The 15,996-nt window shown below is 36.0% G+C and overlaps 1 protein-coding gene across 3 annotated transcripts in view; it reads right to left on the minus strand.

Annotated features, from left to right (window-relative positions):
• Positions 1-505: 505 nt before the first annotated feature.
• CHEK1 (checkpoint kinase 1) overlaps positions 506-15,996 on the minus strand; it is a 31,863-nt gene continuing 16,372 nt past the window's right edge. For all 3 annotated transcript variants that reach the window (XM_086678753.1, XM_025928278.2, XM_086678754.1), the window contains exons 6-13: positions 13,668-13,856; positions 13,123-13,227; positions 10,228-10,323; positions 6,454-6,562; positions 6,084-6,261; positions 5,680-5,811; positions 3,100-3,201; positions 506-1,380 (exon numbers count right to left, since the gene is read on the minus strand). In XM_086678753.1, coding sequence (XP_086534879.1) covers positions 1,285-1,380; positions 3,100-3,201; positions 5,680-5,811; positions 6,084-6,261; positions 6,454-6,562; positions 10,228-10,323; positions 13,123-13,227; positions 13,668-13,856 — 1,007 coding nt within the window. In that variant the 3' untranslated portion in view covers positions 506-1,284. The remainder of the gene's footprint in view (positions 1,381-3,099; positions 3,202-5,679; positions 5,812-6,083; positions 6,262-6,453; positions 6,563-10,227; positions 10,324-13,122; positions 13,228-13,667; positions 13,857-15,996) is intronic.

The following is a 15,996-nucleotide window of genomic DNA, read 5'->3' on the forward strand; positions in this document are numbered from 1 at the left end:
GTTTTGGTCATGTGTTCACTATTAGTCAAGTGGAAATTGTCAGCTTGGCTATGGCTGTAAAAGTCTGGAACTCAGGGAAGAGGTCAAAACCTGAGATAACTTTTTTTTGAGAGTTACTAATGACAAGTTCTCAAGAAGAAAATTCCTTTCATGTTTGAGATTTTACTGGCTCAATTCATCAGAGCTACCTATTGGTTCAAATTTATTTCTCCTATGGGTATACTGCAGCAATACAATTTACCAGTATACACTAATAATGATAAAACTCTAACCATAAAACTTCATGTTCTTAGCAGACTAAGATGATTAATTTTATAAATTACCAAGAAAAAGGAATACAGGCCCCAACCTAATACATTCAAAAATTAATATAAATTTTATCAGAAAAACAAAGTCTTAGTAAATCTAGCAGATCTATTTCTGTCACAGCTCCTTTCTTTCTCCCTCCTCTATTATTCCCTACCACCTAGAAGCTTGGTCACCAATAAGTCCACAGAGTTAGCTCTTCATTTTCAAAATAAAATTTATTTCTTTAATAAAGAATTAAAATATGGCTGTGAAAGTAGAAAATAATATAGAAAAATATTTAAAATGTGCAATAGTAATTTTAGAGTAAAGGTAGTTAAGCATTAGAGTTTATGCTCAACTTCTACTTGAAAGACCGACCAGTATTATATATATTATTAACCACACTGGAAAAAAAATACCTACTTGCAATTTTAATTAACAGTTATAATTCAAAAACAGATTTATATACTTGGTCATGCCCTTGTGAAAACAGAAGTACAAATCTTGAGGATATATTTTTTGAAGTTGGTTTCACTTTATAGGCTGATAAATCTACTGTCCAAAAGTTACAGGGATTGCTTTTATTACAAATCCATCCATATAACTAAATCAACATGAAGGAAACATGTACTTTTTGGATGAAACCAAATGTTTTGTTAACAATGCGGCAAGAATATCATCTTTCGTTACATTGGTATAAAAGCTGGTAAGCTCATGTATTCCCAAAGTATGGTTTCCATCACATGTAGACACTAAACACAAGATGAAGAAATATCTAATGAATTCTATCCATTCGTTCCCCAAATCTTTAGTTACAGTGAAGATACAGGTATTGTTTGTATGCAGGACATACAAAAAGAATTGGAAAATGTTTGGCTAGAGGGAAGACAACTCTTCAGGGACTAATGTTTGCAGTTTGCAGAATAGGATAATCTTCTCTAGGAAGAATAATGTCAACATAGCAGCACTATATTCACCAGGAATCCAATGGATCTCTCATGTGGCAGGAAGCCAAACCTTCTGGCTACTCACAACATCACTCAGTTTCCCTTTAATCTTCAGGAAGTGTCTCTTGAATTCCAATCCGTCACCCTATATTAGGAATAATATCCAAAAAAAAAAAAGTCAAAAAAAGAGACTGCCATAAAATCAAACTTTCTTTTTTTTTTTTTTTTAATTTTTTTTTTTTCAACGTTTATTTATTTTTGGGACAGAGAGAGACAGAGCATGAACGGGGGAGGGGCAGAGAGAGAGGGAGACACAGAATCGGAAACAGGCTCCAGGCTCTGAGCCATCAGCCCAGAGCCTGACGCAGGGCTCGAACTCACGGACCGCGAGATCGTGACCTGGCTGAAGTCGGACGCTTAACCGACTGCGCCACCCAGGCGCCCCCAAACTTTCTTTAGTGGTAACTAAAGGCAAATATCCTTAGGTATGTCCAGCTACAATTCCCTTCAGGTCTTCTTATGAAGACCAAATATTCTCGAAGAAATGGCTACATAAATAATTCCAACTTGATTTTGGGCCCATCACTGTTCCCACTACACTGGGCTCAGAGAGCAGAAACAATGGCAGCTTGTCTGTTTCAAGCATTGGTAACTCTGGACCTAAGTCACTGTTTTCCATAGGCACTGGGGGTTGGTAAACTAAAATTAAGCCACACAACTACACTGAAATCTTGCCAAAATACTGTGGCAACAAAGCCAGTCGTTCAGTTATGAGAAAGATTTCACTACAGTAGGATCTTAATAATTTAATTCCATACTAAGCATCTAACAGCAAAGCTCCAATTTCAGAATGTGACCTATTTCTCCAACCTCCTTTAGAGCCATGTACAACCTCTCAGGAAATAGAGAAAATGCTATTTTGGTCTTCTATCAGAATGAGTAATCTCTAAAGAAATAACCAGAAATGTGAACAAAACTCTATGTACATGAACATTAATCACAGACTTACTTATGACAGATAAAGATTCATTAATGATATTGTACATTTTGACAAACATATAATTGTAATTAAAAAGATGTATTTGGATTCAATAAGAAAAAGTTTAGAATGCTTTTTTTTTGAAGTTTATTTATTTTGAGAGAGAGAGAGAGAGAGAGAGAGAACATAAACAGGGGAGAGGCAGAAACAGAAGGAGAGAGAGAATCACAAGCAGGCACTGAGCTGTCAGAACAGAATCCGATACGGGGCTCAAACTCCTGAAGGGTGAGATCATGACTGAGCTGAAATCAAGAGCCAGACACTCAACCAACTGAGCCAACCCAGGTGCCCCAAAGCTTAGAATGCTCTAAAATAATCAGGGTAATTACTGGTGGGTAGCATAATTTAGGATTATTTTTATTTCATTTTTACTTATTTACATTTTCTACAAAAAAGACTTTGTTTTAGAAGAATGACAAGAATGAATGCTCATAACATTGAATGAGAAGCAAGTTACTATATTTTACACATGCCATGTAAATACAAATAAATGGCATTAAAAAAAAAATCTCTACGTAAGAGTATTTGCATAGAATACATACTAAAGAAGTAGTAAGACTACTATAATATAGTAAAAAATAAGTCTCTGTTCTCTCTGGATGACAAGATTAAACTTGATTTTTATTTTCTCCGCTATATGTTTTCATATTTTTTAGGTTTCTACAACGAACACATAATACTTCTCTAACAAAAGCAAAACAAAGTTTTTTTAAAAAATGTGCTATTCTAGGGGCACCTGGGTGGCTCAGCTGATTAAGCATCTGACTCTTGATTTTAGTTCAGCACACTCTGTCTCTCAAAAAAAAAAAGTGCTGTTCTACATACCTTAGATAGCCGAAAGTCAACCAAGATCTTCTCATCCATTTCTACCAAATTCACTTTGAAAATCAGTTTATTGTTTCTCCTATCAGTTGTTGATACAGTAACCTAAGGCAATAAAAATCAGGTTAGTCCAAATTACAAAAATATCTATAATAATTCTCACTTCAAGGAATGACTATAAAAAATACACTGGTGTACCACAATTATGCAAAACTAGAACAACACATCATGTTCTGGAAAAATACAAAACACATACATTGCTGCTGGGAATGTAAATGGTGCAGCTGCTTTGGTAAACCACTTGGCAGCTCCTCAAAAAGTCAAACGTAGAGTTACTCTATGCTTTAGCAATTCTATTAGCAGGTATAGAGCTAAGAAATTGAAAACATTGTTATGGGTGCAATTGTGTCCTCTCAAAATTCGTATGTTGAAGCCCTAACTCTTTAGAATACGATTATATTTGAAGACTGGGCATTTAAAAAGGTAATTAAGTTAAAAATGAGACCATTAGGTGGGCCCTAATGCAATATGACTGGTGTCTTTGTAAGAAAAAAAAGTTAGCATACATAGGTACCGGGTATGCATGCACACAGAGGAAAGACCATTTGAAAGCCAAGAAGAGAAGCCTCCAAGGAAGCCAACCCTGCTGGCACCTTGATCTTGGACTCCAGTCTCTGGAATCATGAGAAAACAAATTTCTGTTGTTTAAGCACCCAGTCTCTGCTGTTTTGTTATGACAGCCCTGGCAAACTAAAACACATGTAAATTCATATAAAAACTTGTATAAGGGGCGCCTGGGTGGCTCAGTTAGTTAAGTGTCCAACCTGGGCCCAGGTCATGATCTCACAGATCATGAGTTCGAGCCCCACGTCGGGCTCTGTACCGACAGCTCGGAGCCTGCAGCCTGCTTCATCTGTGTCTCCCTCTCTCTGCCCCTCCCCAGCTCGTGCTCTGTCTCTGTTCTCTCAAAAATAAATAAACGTTACAAAAAAATTTTTTTAACGTATGTAGCAGCATTATTCATATAATAGCCTATAAGTAGAAACATCCCAAATGTCCATCAACAGGAAAATGGACAAATAAAATGTAGTCTTCTATCCACATAATGGAATATTATTTGCCCATAAAAAGGAATGAAGTAGTAATGAATGTAAACAACACAGATTATCCCTGAAAACATGCTAAGTAAAATAACACAGACACAAAGAGCCATTTATATGACATTATATGACTCCACTTATATGAACCATCCAGAATAGGCAGTCCACAAAGACAGAAAGTAAATCAGTGGCTGCCAGGGAATGAAGGGAGGGAAGAATGAGGAGTGACCACTAATTGGTACAAAGTTTATTTTGAGGGCAATGGAATGTTCTGGAATTAAGTAATGATAATAGCACAATCTTGTGAATACACCAAAACCACAAAATTGTACAATTTAAAATGGTTAAAGTGATGATTTTTATGTTATGTGAGTTTTATCTCAATAAATCTACCTGACCAAAAAAAAGTAAGTTACCCCACACAAGGGAGAGGAAAATCAGACTGGCCTCACATTTCTGCATAGTAACAATTTCCCTTAACTTTTAATTTTGAAAGCTTACAAATCTACAAAACAACTGAAAGAATCTACAATAAATAACCATATATCCTTCATTGATTTTATCAACCTAGATAAGTATATGTTTACTTGTCTTTTTTGTGTGTTTTTTTAAGTTTTTCAACCAAGCTATAGAAGACATACACTTCACTTCAACATATTTCTCCTATGAACACATTCGCCTACAAACCACGATATTATGATAACACCCAAGAAATTTGACACCGATACAAAAACAATATCTAATATAAAAACCATATTAAATTTCTCCAATCATCCCAATAACACTCTTTAAAGCTTTTTTCCCCCTTTAAATCCATGATCTAGTGAAAGATCATGCATTACATTATTTATCAGGCTTCTTTAATACATAATATTCCCCTCATGTTGTTTTTCATGACATTAAAGTTTTTGAAAAACCTAAAGACAGATTAGAATTTCAATGATACAGGGGCTCCTGGGTAGCTCAGTCAGTTAAGTGTCTGACTTTCGTTCGTGAGTTTGAGCCCTGCATAGGGCTGTGCTGACAGCTCAGAGTCTGGAGCCTGCTTTGAGTTCTATTTCCCTCTTTCTCTCTGTCCCTCCCCTGCTCACACTCTGTCTCTCTTAAAAATAAATAAACATTAAAAAAAAATTAAAAAATAAAGAATTTCAATGATACAAATATGCCATAATAACATAAACAACAAAAACTGGTAGGTGGGAGCAGGGGAGGTGGAAGAAATATGGGATTGTTAATGTATTCATCTTTCATAAAGGTAATCTTTGTTACTGTTACAATTTAAGTATATGTAGTTTTTAAGAAAATAATGACTTGAGTCAGTATTTTTAATAACCTCAGAGAAGACTTTCAATATTATTTAAGGTAAACAACATTTTACTTAAATCTTTTGAATTTCAATTGTTTCTTTTTTGAAAATATACTGATAATGATCTTTTTTACTCAAATATTTACATTTTTCTTTAGGAAAATCAATGAAACATACCTGATTCATACAGCTCTTTTTCCATTGATAGCCCAGTTTCTCACAAGTCTCTTTCAGGCATTGGTAAGATTTGTCTGCATCCAATTTGGTAAAAAACCGTGTCATTCTTTTAACCAAGCGCTGCCAAGGGTTCTACATGTCAAACAGAGGAGACCTGAATAAATCTGGTATCACCAAAAGCAGTCATATCACAACTAATTGGTCTGAAAATTCTCTTCTGTGACTTAAGATTCTTATACATCAAAGTATCTTCTAATTCTTCCTTCCTTTGCAAAAAAAAAAAAAAATCTGTATATGTTAAAGTGTTAATACAACATTTCTAAGATTTATACATTAAAAAAAAGGCTTTATGATAAAAAACTAGAGGGTTTTCATTATTTATTTGAAAAACTAAATTCCCTTACCTGTGAGGATCCTGGGGTGCCAAGTAACTGACTATTCAGGAGCATATGATCAGGACATGTGGGCTGGGAAAAACTGATCCCTTGTACCAGTTTATCAATATATGAAGGACTGGTGTCCCATAAGGAAAGACCTGTCCGTGGTTCTGGTTGGGAACTGGAGTACTTCACATTTTCTTCACTGAGGCATTGAGATACGGGGAAAATATATATTTTTAGATAAAATCAATCTGGCCTTTCTTATATCACATTACCATTCTCACACTGATAAACATTACATTCACTATTAAGAAAAAAAAAAATATGTATATGCATTACTTCTTATGGGAGTACTACATTCAACAACTATTTGATCTTTGCTGATTTATCTTACCTAGAAGCACTGTTCACTGGAGAGAAGTCCAAATTGGATTGAATGTGCTTAGAAAATCCACTAGGAGACTCTGATATACCACCTGAAGTGACTCGGGGCCTCTTTGCCCCTAAAAAACAGAAAACATAAATACAAATATTTTCAAGTCTCCTAAGCAATGTTCTTCAACTAACCCCACTGGAAAATTCAAGAAGTAAAAACACATCTAAATCCATGTACTTAAAGCAAAATAGTTATATAAGACAAATAGTGGCTCTTTGTACATGATTACAAAAGAAATATGATCATTATAAACTTATGAGAACTCACTTATCAAATTACACCTTTCACAAATCCTGACCTGGAAGCATGTTCCAAGTATGGGGTTAAGGCCACAATTTTAATGGTACCATTTATGGTAAAAGATCAGTGTTCTACGAAGACAAAGAGACCTAGCTAAAAAACCAAAACTTTTAAAAATAGAAAACAATTTATGACAGTGGTGATAAATATTATGAATCTGCTCTATCCAACATTCTTTGCTCCCTGGAAAAGCTTTACCAAGAATAATCATTATACAGAAAATGATGCCACTATAAATTCATTGGTTACTACCATCAGCTGAATCTTCAACACTGTGTTTCTCTAGTTAGTTTCCTCTCCCTTTCTACACAATGATCTCTTCAAAACTTCTATACTCTTGTCAAATTCCCATAACGACCCACCCCCACCACCTCACTTCTTCGCATTCGATACCATCTCCAACTGCACAAAGAAAATAAGTCATTAGAAACTCCCTCAATTTGCCACTACTAAATCTGTCAATTTACTTGCACTGCTACCCATCCTTCCCTCTTCCATGCTCCCATAAAATGTTCATCTCTGTACTTGTACGTGAGCCTATGCCCTCCTATCTCAGGGGGTCTTGATGCTCCTTCATTCCTTCTCTCTTGACCTTCAGCCTCCTCCTCTCAACTGGAACGGTCCCCAAATCATTTAAACACACACACATTTAGCTGAACATTTTATTTACTAATTCATTCAAATATTTTATTTTATTAAGCCTACTATACATCAGGCAGTAAGAGGAAAGAAACAGCATGCTGGTATGCTGATGAGAAAGCAGTAGAGAGGGAAAAATTAATGATGCAGGAGGAAGACAAAAGAATTGTCTCTGAATAGGCAAAAGAGAAATGGGCCTAGTGCATAAGAGAGAGAGCTAGTATATATCTGGAGCAGACAATTTATTCATAGCAACAAAGGAGAAAGCAGAATATATGAGCACAGAGGCAGCTGGTTAGGTGGCTGGAGATGGTGATGGGAGCTTATGGAAGTTGCCTTATGATTGTTTCTATTTCCCAGTGAAATAGGAAGTGAGAGTGAGGATGGGGAAGGAGGTGCTAGAAGTTGAAAAACAAAAAAAAAGGTATACAAATGTGACTTAGAAGACCGAGGTTGTGAAAGAAGTAGGGAAATGTATTATAATTGCCTGGCAAAATTAAGGGCTCACTTGAGATCAGTGATCCTGAATTTAAAGTGAACATTGTTGTGTATTTTGGTCCAGGTGCAATCAGCTGTGCAGGTGTAAGTACAGAGCAGGTAGAAAACTGGATTAAAATTGGATTAGGTTTTGTCCAATAAGCATGATGAAGAGAGAATAGGGCAGGAACGCTGAAGCTGAAAGTAAAGAAGTCATTACAATGACTGACCTTGGGATATAAAGTAGTGACGATGGAACTGAGGACCTAGGGAGGGGACAAGTAAGAGATAGTGAAAAGGAAGTAGAATTAATGGACTTCAAGTCTAGGTAGGGTCAAAGGATTGTTGAAGTCAGGGTACTAGAGGAGGAAGCCAGAAAAAAAATATGCCAGTAGTCAAAGCAGTATGTCTGAAGAGAAGATCACTAGAGAGAAGGTAAAGGAAATATGAAATCAGGATATTCGAAGGGTCATCCAAATGAATATTTAAATCACCAAGAGCCATGACAAAATGTACAAGAGTCACGTTAGAGAGAGTGACAATGTGGCAGGAGTTTTAAATGGGGGTTCAGAAACTGATTATCACAAGGAGGGAACATTAGGAAGTAGTCTGATAATATGAGATTCAAAATGAAGAGGGGAGAAATATGAGAAAAAGGGAGAAAGTAGAAATGAAGGACAAAAAGGATGCCTGCCCCACTCCCAGATTCAAGGGTAGGAGTGTGTGGGAAAGAAAACATCACCACTTGAGGGGAAGCTGTGTTCTCAGGAGAGAGCTTGAGTTCAATTAAAACAAAGGGAAAAGGGAAAAGACACATTCAGAGAAGAGTTAAAAACTCCTCACTTATCTTTAGCCATTCTCTCCTCCCATTCACAGCCAGACTTCTTGAATGAGCTGTCTATACTCTGCTTCATTATCTCTCTTTTAGACTATAATCATTGCACTATCAAGTAAAATTACTCCTAGCCTTTCACCAAACCTGTTCCTGCCATGATCATGAATAACTACTGGGCAAATTTTCAGGCTTCATGTTATTAATTCACTTAACAGTGTTTGCTACTATCACACATTTTCTTCTGTTGGCCTCACTTTTTTCATATTCTCCAGATGTTCCTCCCATCTCTTTGGCTACTTTTCTGTGTCCCTGGCCTCTACTTACCACTTAAATGTTGACATTCCTTAAGATTTCATATACTTAATTTCATCTACCAGTTTAAATTATCATCTATTTGCAGAAAACAACTAAATATTGACATCTCAAGCCTGGTCCTGTCTCCTGAGTTACACACACACACACACACACACACACACACACACACACACACACACACTTATTAGACAGTTTTATTTCTCAAAATCAACATGTCCAAAGCCAAATAAAATTTCTCCCCAATTCTGTTTTTCCTAAGTTATATCCCAGTAAATGGCATCACCATTTTTTGAGTTTGTCACCCCAGAAGAGTCATCCCGGATTCCTAATTCTCTTTCATTTTCTACATATAAACAATTACCAGTCCTATCAATTCTAGTTTGTAAGTTTCTTTGGCATCTACCTCTTCCTTCCAAATCCATTGCTACTAACCCAATCCAAGGTACCATCTTCTCACATCTAGGATAAAAAATTTCAAAAACAATGGGAAAAAAAAAAAGTAGGCAGAAGGACCTTTTAAAACCAAATATACGATCGTGTCATTTCCTTGCTTCCTCAATGGCCTTAAGTTAAAGCCCAAAATCCTCAACATGGTTTACAAGGTCCTCCTTCACACTTCGGTCACTATCTACTTCATTTCAAACCTCTCTCCCTCTCCCCCTTCTCTATTCACTCATTTAGTCAACAAACATTTACTGAGAGCCTACAATTACCACACATCATGCTAACGACTAATGACTTAAAATGACAAGTCAGACATGGTCCATGCCATACTGGTCTTCTTTCAAGTTCCTCAAATGTATCACCTTCCAAACTCTAAGACTCTCTAAATGTCGCTTTCTCTGTTCAGAATCTGCCACTCATCTTGCTAGTACTCATCTGGCTAGGTCCCTTTTAATCTTCGGTTCTTAGACTTAATGTGATTTCCTCAGGAAGACAAGTCTTCTAAGTCACTTAAGACTTGGTCAAACACTTAGCTATAGTACTCTGCTTTTCCACTTTATTAACAAACTTAAAATTATTTTTTGTATTTCTATTTTTCCTACTACACATTATAACCTACATAAGGACAGAGACCATAGGTATCCTGTATTGTTGATTTGTGATACTGAATGCAAGTGCCTTTTCTTTCACAGAAAAAAATACTTGTATTTTAAGGATATTACCTTTCTTGAGAGGTTTGTTGTACCATCTATCTTTTTTGATGTCTGGAATGGTAATCCTTACTGATGGATTCTCAACTAGGATTTTATGCAGCAAAGCTAAAAATAAAATATTAAGACAACATTTACAAAAGAGACATGCAAATTAGAAACTTGTACTGTGGAATATATTCTCTGTTGATCTCCTTATATCCAAATATTATTTCCAGGGAGGAGAAAGAATAAAGCTACTTAATTATTGCTTTAATTTCACGCATTTGCTCTTTGCTACTGTCTGTATCTGAGAACGCCATTCCCAGATCTGATGCTCAGTTGTCTGCAAACAAGTAAAGCAAGAACCAGGTGGAAATGTTTCTCCCCACTTGACAACATTAACAAAAAGATTTAAAAACCCTCATCCATTTTCAACACCAAACTCCAGTGTGCCAATATGTCAAGTTACATCCTCATTCACACAGTTTTATAAAGAAAAATCACTTTCTAGTAACTTTTTAAGAGATAGTAATATAAGTAACTGTCATCCTAAAGTACCTTAATTATTTTGATAAAGAACTCATACATCTCCCAAAAACCAAAATTATTTTCTTTTTTTTATTCAGGTTTTTTTGTTTATTTGAGAGATACAGAGACAACATGAGCAGGTAAGGGGCAAAGAGAGAGGGAGAGAGAATCCCAAGCAGACTCTGCACTGTCAGTGCAGAGCCCAATGCTGGGTTTGAACTCATGAACCGTGAGATCATGACCTGAGTCGAAACCAAGTGTCTGCCGCTTAACCGACTGAGCCACCTAGGCACCCCCAAAATTATTTTTTTTTCAATATATGAAGTTTATTGTCAAATTGGTTTCCATACAACACCCAGTGCTCATCCCAAAAGGTGCCCTCCTCAATACCCATCACCCACCCTCCCCTCCCTCCCACCTCCCATCAACCCTCAGTTTGTTCTCAGTTTTTTAAGAGTCTCTTATGCTTTTGTTCTCTCCCACTCTAACCTCCTCCAAAATTATTTTCTAATGGACCAAAGACTTAAATGAAAAACTGAAGGTATAAAAACACAAATGAGGGGTGTCCCCCTGGCTGGCTCAGTCAGTAAAGCATGCAATTCCTGATCTCAGAATTATGAGTTCAAGCCCCACACTGGGCATGGAACCTACATAAAAAATAAACTAAGGGATGCCTGAGTTGCTCAGTTGGTTAAATGTCCAACTTTTGGTTTCGGCTCAGGTAGTGATCTCATGGTTTTGAGTTCCAGCCCCACTGTGGGCTCTGTGCTGACAGCTCAGAGCCTGAAGCCTGCTTCAGATTCTGTGTCTCCCTCTCTCTCTCTACCCTTCCCCCATTCGCACTCTCTCTCAAAATAAACATTAAAAAAAAACACACACACATATGAAAACACAGGAATTTTCTTCTAAAGTTAGGGGTGGGGAAGACCTTGCCAAACATAACAATACAGTCAGAAAACCACAAAGGACAAAATAATAGATTTGAATAAATAAAAATATAAAACTTCTGCACATGAAAATAGCATAAACAAAATAAAAATGCATGGCAAATTGTGAAAAATATTTGTAACAAATGCAAAGATCTAATGACATTAATGTTTTAAAAAATTCAAAGTAATAAGAAAACCTCCCTGCCAAAAAGTGAGTAAAATAAACCATCCACAAAAACAGGCAAAAAGCTAATAATCAAATATTTTTAAAAATATATAAACCAATGAGACTGTGGTAAAATGGTACAAACTTTCTGAAAAGTAATTTGGCAAAGTAAACCATAATAATTTAAAACTGCATACATCCTAGGGGCACCAAAGTGGCTTAGTCAGTTAAACGACTGACTCTTGATTTCAGCTCAGGTCATGATCTCATGGTTAGCCTCACACCAGGCTCTATGCTGATGGTGCAAACCCTGCTGGGATTCTCTCTCTCCCTCTCTCTGCCCCTTCTCACAAACATGTGTTCACTCTCTCTCTCTCAAAATAAATATTTAAAAAAAAAAGAACAAAAAACCTGTATACATCCTTGATATTTCTGGATTTGCTTTTTAATTAAATGATTTACAGTATGTGCATTACAGGGATGATCACTGGATCTCTTTCATAAGTAAAAATTTTTTTTAAATATAAGTCTTTGAAACAGTGAATTGGATGCATATAGTAAGACATATCCACATAGCAAAATACCATCACAGCTTTCATTTATAAAAATGAGACAGACCTACAACTATAGTCATGGAAAAATGTACTTGACTATAGCATTAAGACAAAAAAAACCAAGTTATAAAATAGCATGTGTAGTATGATCTTATTTTTTGTAAAAACACACACACTTATATACATATACAAAAAACATATACTTGCTATTTATTTTTACAACAAAGTGTAGAACTATATATCGAAACATTAATAGAAGTTAATGTTCTATTAACTTTTCTAATGGACCAAAGACTTAAATGAAAAACTGAAGGTATAAAAACACGAGTGCTCAGTGCTGGGATTATAGGGTTTTAAAAAATTGTTATTTTCTAATCTATCTGCAAGGATCACAGACTATTTATGTGATTATTTAAAAGTTAAAAAGAGGGGTGCCTGGGTGGCGCAGTCGGTTAAGCGTCGAACTTCAGCCAGGTCACGATCTCGCGGTCCGGGAGTTCGAGCCCCACGTCGGGCTCTGGGCTGATGGCTCGGAGCCTGGAGCCTGTTTCCGATTCTGTGTCTCCCTCTCTCTCTGCCCCTCCCCCGTTCATGCTCTGTCTTTCTCTGTCCCAAAAATAAATAAACGTTGAAAAAAAAAAAATTAAAAAAAAAAAGTTAAAAAAAAAATTTATAAGAAAAAAATTCAAACAGCACTAGTCTTCATTATCCAAGAAATCAGTGCTTTCAATCAACATAACCCAGTTACCTAGAGGAGCAGAATCAATTTTTTTCCAAGGGTTGAGGTATGTTTTTTTTTCTTTCCAATCAGAATATTCCTGACAACTGTCACTGGGCTGGTCCCATGGCAATTCTAAAAAAGAAACAAGTCCCAGTTTTCTGAGTGTTCATGTCATTATATAGTAAAGATTTTAAAGGAAAATAATCAGTGATACAAATCCATTAAATGTTTCCTCCAAATTAATTCAATATGGTTTTCAAACTAAGAATGCTAACTCATAGAAATTTTAGAGGCACCTCAAAGACAGATGAACTACTTCTGCCCTACTCTTTCCAAAATTATTCACATGAATTTTAAAAGAGGTTGCTATCGTGATATTTCATTTAGTAGCTCTACATAAAACTGATTTTTAAAAAGCTTTGACATTAAAAGTTCCAACTTAGTTATAAATAAGTTTACTATCAAAATACTATCATATAAATATGGATTCCCCTGGTTTGTTTTATTTATTTTGGTACAACAAATCTGGCTTTCCATAGACAGGAGTTTCATCATGATTAAAAAGCTCTTACCTCCAGCCAACATTGCTGTAAGTACTATTCCACAGGACCAAACATCAACTGGTTCTGCATGAAATTCTTTTCTCTTTAGAAGTTCTGGAGCAACATAAGGTAAAGTGCCACACATCTTGTTCAATAAACGCTCACGATTATTATGCCGAAACACTGTTGCCAAGCCAAAGTCAGAGATCTTGAGGTTATCTAAACCAAAGGAAAAATGAATGGCACTTAATAAAGATGTTTTGTAAATAGATATACTTAAAGGAATTAAGTATTACTGGAAAATCACTGGTGTTACTTCAAGTTTGTAGAACTTTTCTACCTTAAAATGACAAAAAAGACATTTTAAAAGAAATAAAAGACATTTTCACCTAGCTAAACCTAGAAAAAGTCCTCAGAGCTTCTATTAACTAAAGAAAAATCATCAATACACAAAACAGTTTGGACCAGGTTAAAGACAATGGAGTCAAAAGGGGCTGTCCTTCTGTAAAAAGGGCACTATAGTCTTAGGCTGAAAGCACAGACAAGTCCTTCATCAACTTGTACAAAGGGCTGGAAGGAGACATCAATAACAAACCAGGTACAACTTTCTCAGCAGCAAACAAACCCACAGAGCAGGAAGAAAATATGTAAAGACATACCAAAACTAAAGATCCACAAACAGTTAAAATTTCGTGTCAAAGTGGCTAACTTTAGAAAAGGAGGAGGAACTACGCACAGAAAATAAACCAGAAAGGCAAATTTCCTCTAACTTCATCTTTAACACACACAAACTACAAGCAGAACTTTCAACTTACCCTGTGCTTAGTGAATATCCACCACAACTGACTGATGCTATGCTAGCCAATGCAGGTAAGTGAATTACTAAAGAAGATTAACAACAGACAACTCCTGGGAAAGTTACGAAAACATAGGATATTACTAGATCTTATAGCAAGGGAATCCAACCTAATCTTAGGAGTGAGAGAAGACCCCTATTATCAAGGTGTCAAATGGTATAACCTTTTTAGAGGGCAATCTATCAAAAGATGTCAAAATTGAAATATTCACTCTTTAAACTAGCAATTCCCGGGGCACCTCGGTGGCTCAGTCGCTTGAGTGTCTCACTTTGGCTGAGGTCATGATCTCACAGTTCATAGTGGGTTCAAGCCCTATGTCAGGCTCTGTGCTGACAGCTTGGAGCTTTGAGCCTGCTTTAGATTCTGTGTCTCCCTCTCACTGCCCATCCCCTCTTGTGCTGTCTCTCAATCTCAAAAATAAATAAACATTAAAAAAGAATTTTAAACTAGCAATTCCCATTTCCAGGAACACAAACACAGAAATAATCCCCCAAATTCACAAACACAAGGATATTCCTAGCAGTATTATCTGTAAATAGCTTAAATATCCAATAAAGAAATGGTAAAATCTTGTTACACATGTATGGAAGGAAAACTATGTAGGTAAGTTGTTTAAAAAAAGAAAAGGTCTATCTATAGTTCTGACACAGAATAAGGTATGAGTGGAAAAAAAAGGACAAGGGCCATAGCAAATACCCATTATAACATGACCCAAGTTTTATACAGGGACTGCGCAAAACTTTAGAACAGACATCACTGTTCCATTTTCTAAGCTAGAAACAACTTAAATGTCCTAAAATAGGGGACTGATTCTTTAAAATCAGGTATATATATATCCATACAATATGATATATAATCCATTGATAATGTTTACCTGTATTTGAATTGGGAGGTAGCTACTGTAATTATCCTTTTAATAGCTATACATGACACAATCTTGACAAACCACTGAGAGTTAGAATGCCAAGTTACTTCTATGTTACTAATCACTGAAAATACTAATGGATGACTGCAGCATTCCTCAGATTTTATTGTTTCCTTATGTCTGCAACATAACACTCAGGTTAGAGAACTGCATGTAATCAATTCTAAATTGAGGAGTGTGGTTATCTCTGAGAAAAAGAAAAGGGAATACATTTGAGAAGGCATACACAGGACTTGGACTATATTAGTAACATTATCTTTTTTTATTTATTTTTAAAAAATTTTTCTTTTTTAACGTTTATTTATTTTTGAGACAGAGAGAGACAGAGCATGAACGGGGGAGGGTCAGAGAGAGGGAGACACAGAATCTGAAACAGGCTCCAGGCTCTGAGCTGTCAGCACAGAGCCCGATGCGGGGCTCAAACTCACGGAAAGCGAGATCATGACCTGAGCTGAAGTCGGACGCTCAACCGACTGAGCCACCGAGGTGCCCCAGTAACATTATCTTTTTAAAAAAAGATTATTAAATATTGAATAGAAACAAAAGAATGTTTACAGAATATGCAGGATGTGAGCAT

Source organism: Puma concolor, chromosome D1 (genome assembly GCF_028749965.1).
Source record: "Puma concolor isolate L17-30 chromosome D1, mPumCon1.1.hap2, whole genome shotgun sequence".
Lineage (NCBI taxonomy): Eukaryota > Metazoa > Chordata > Mammalia > Carnivora > Felidae > Puma > Puma concolor.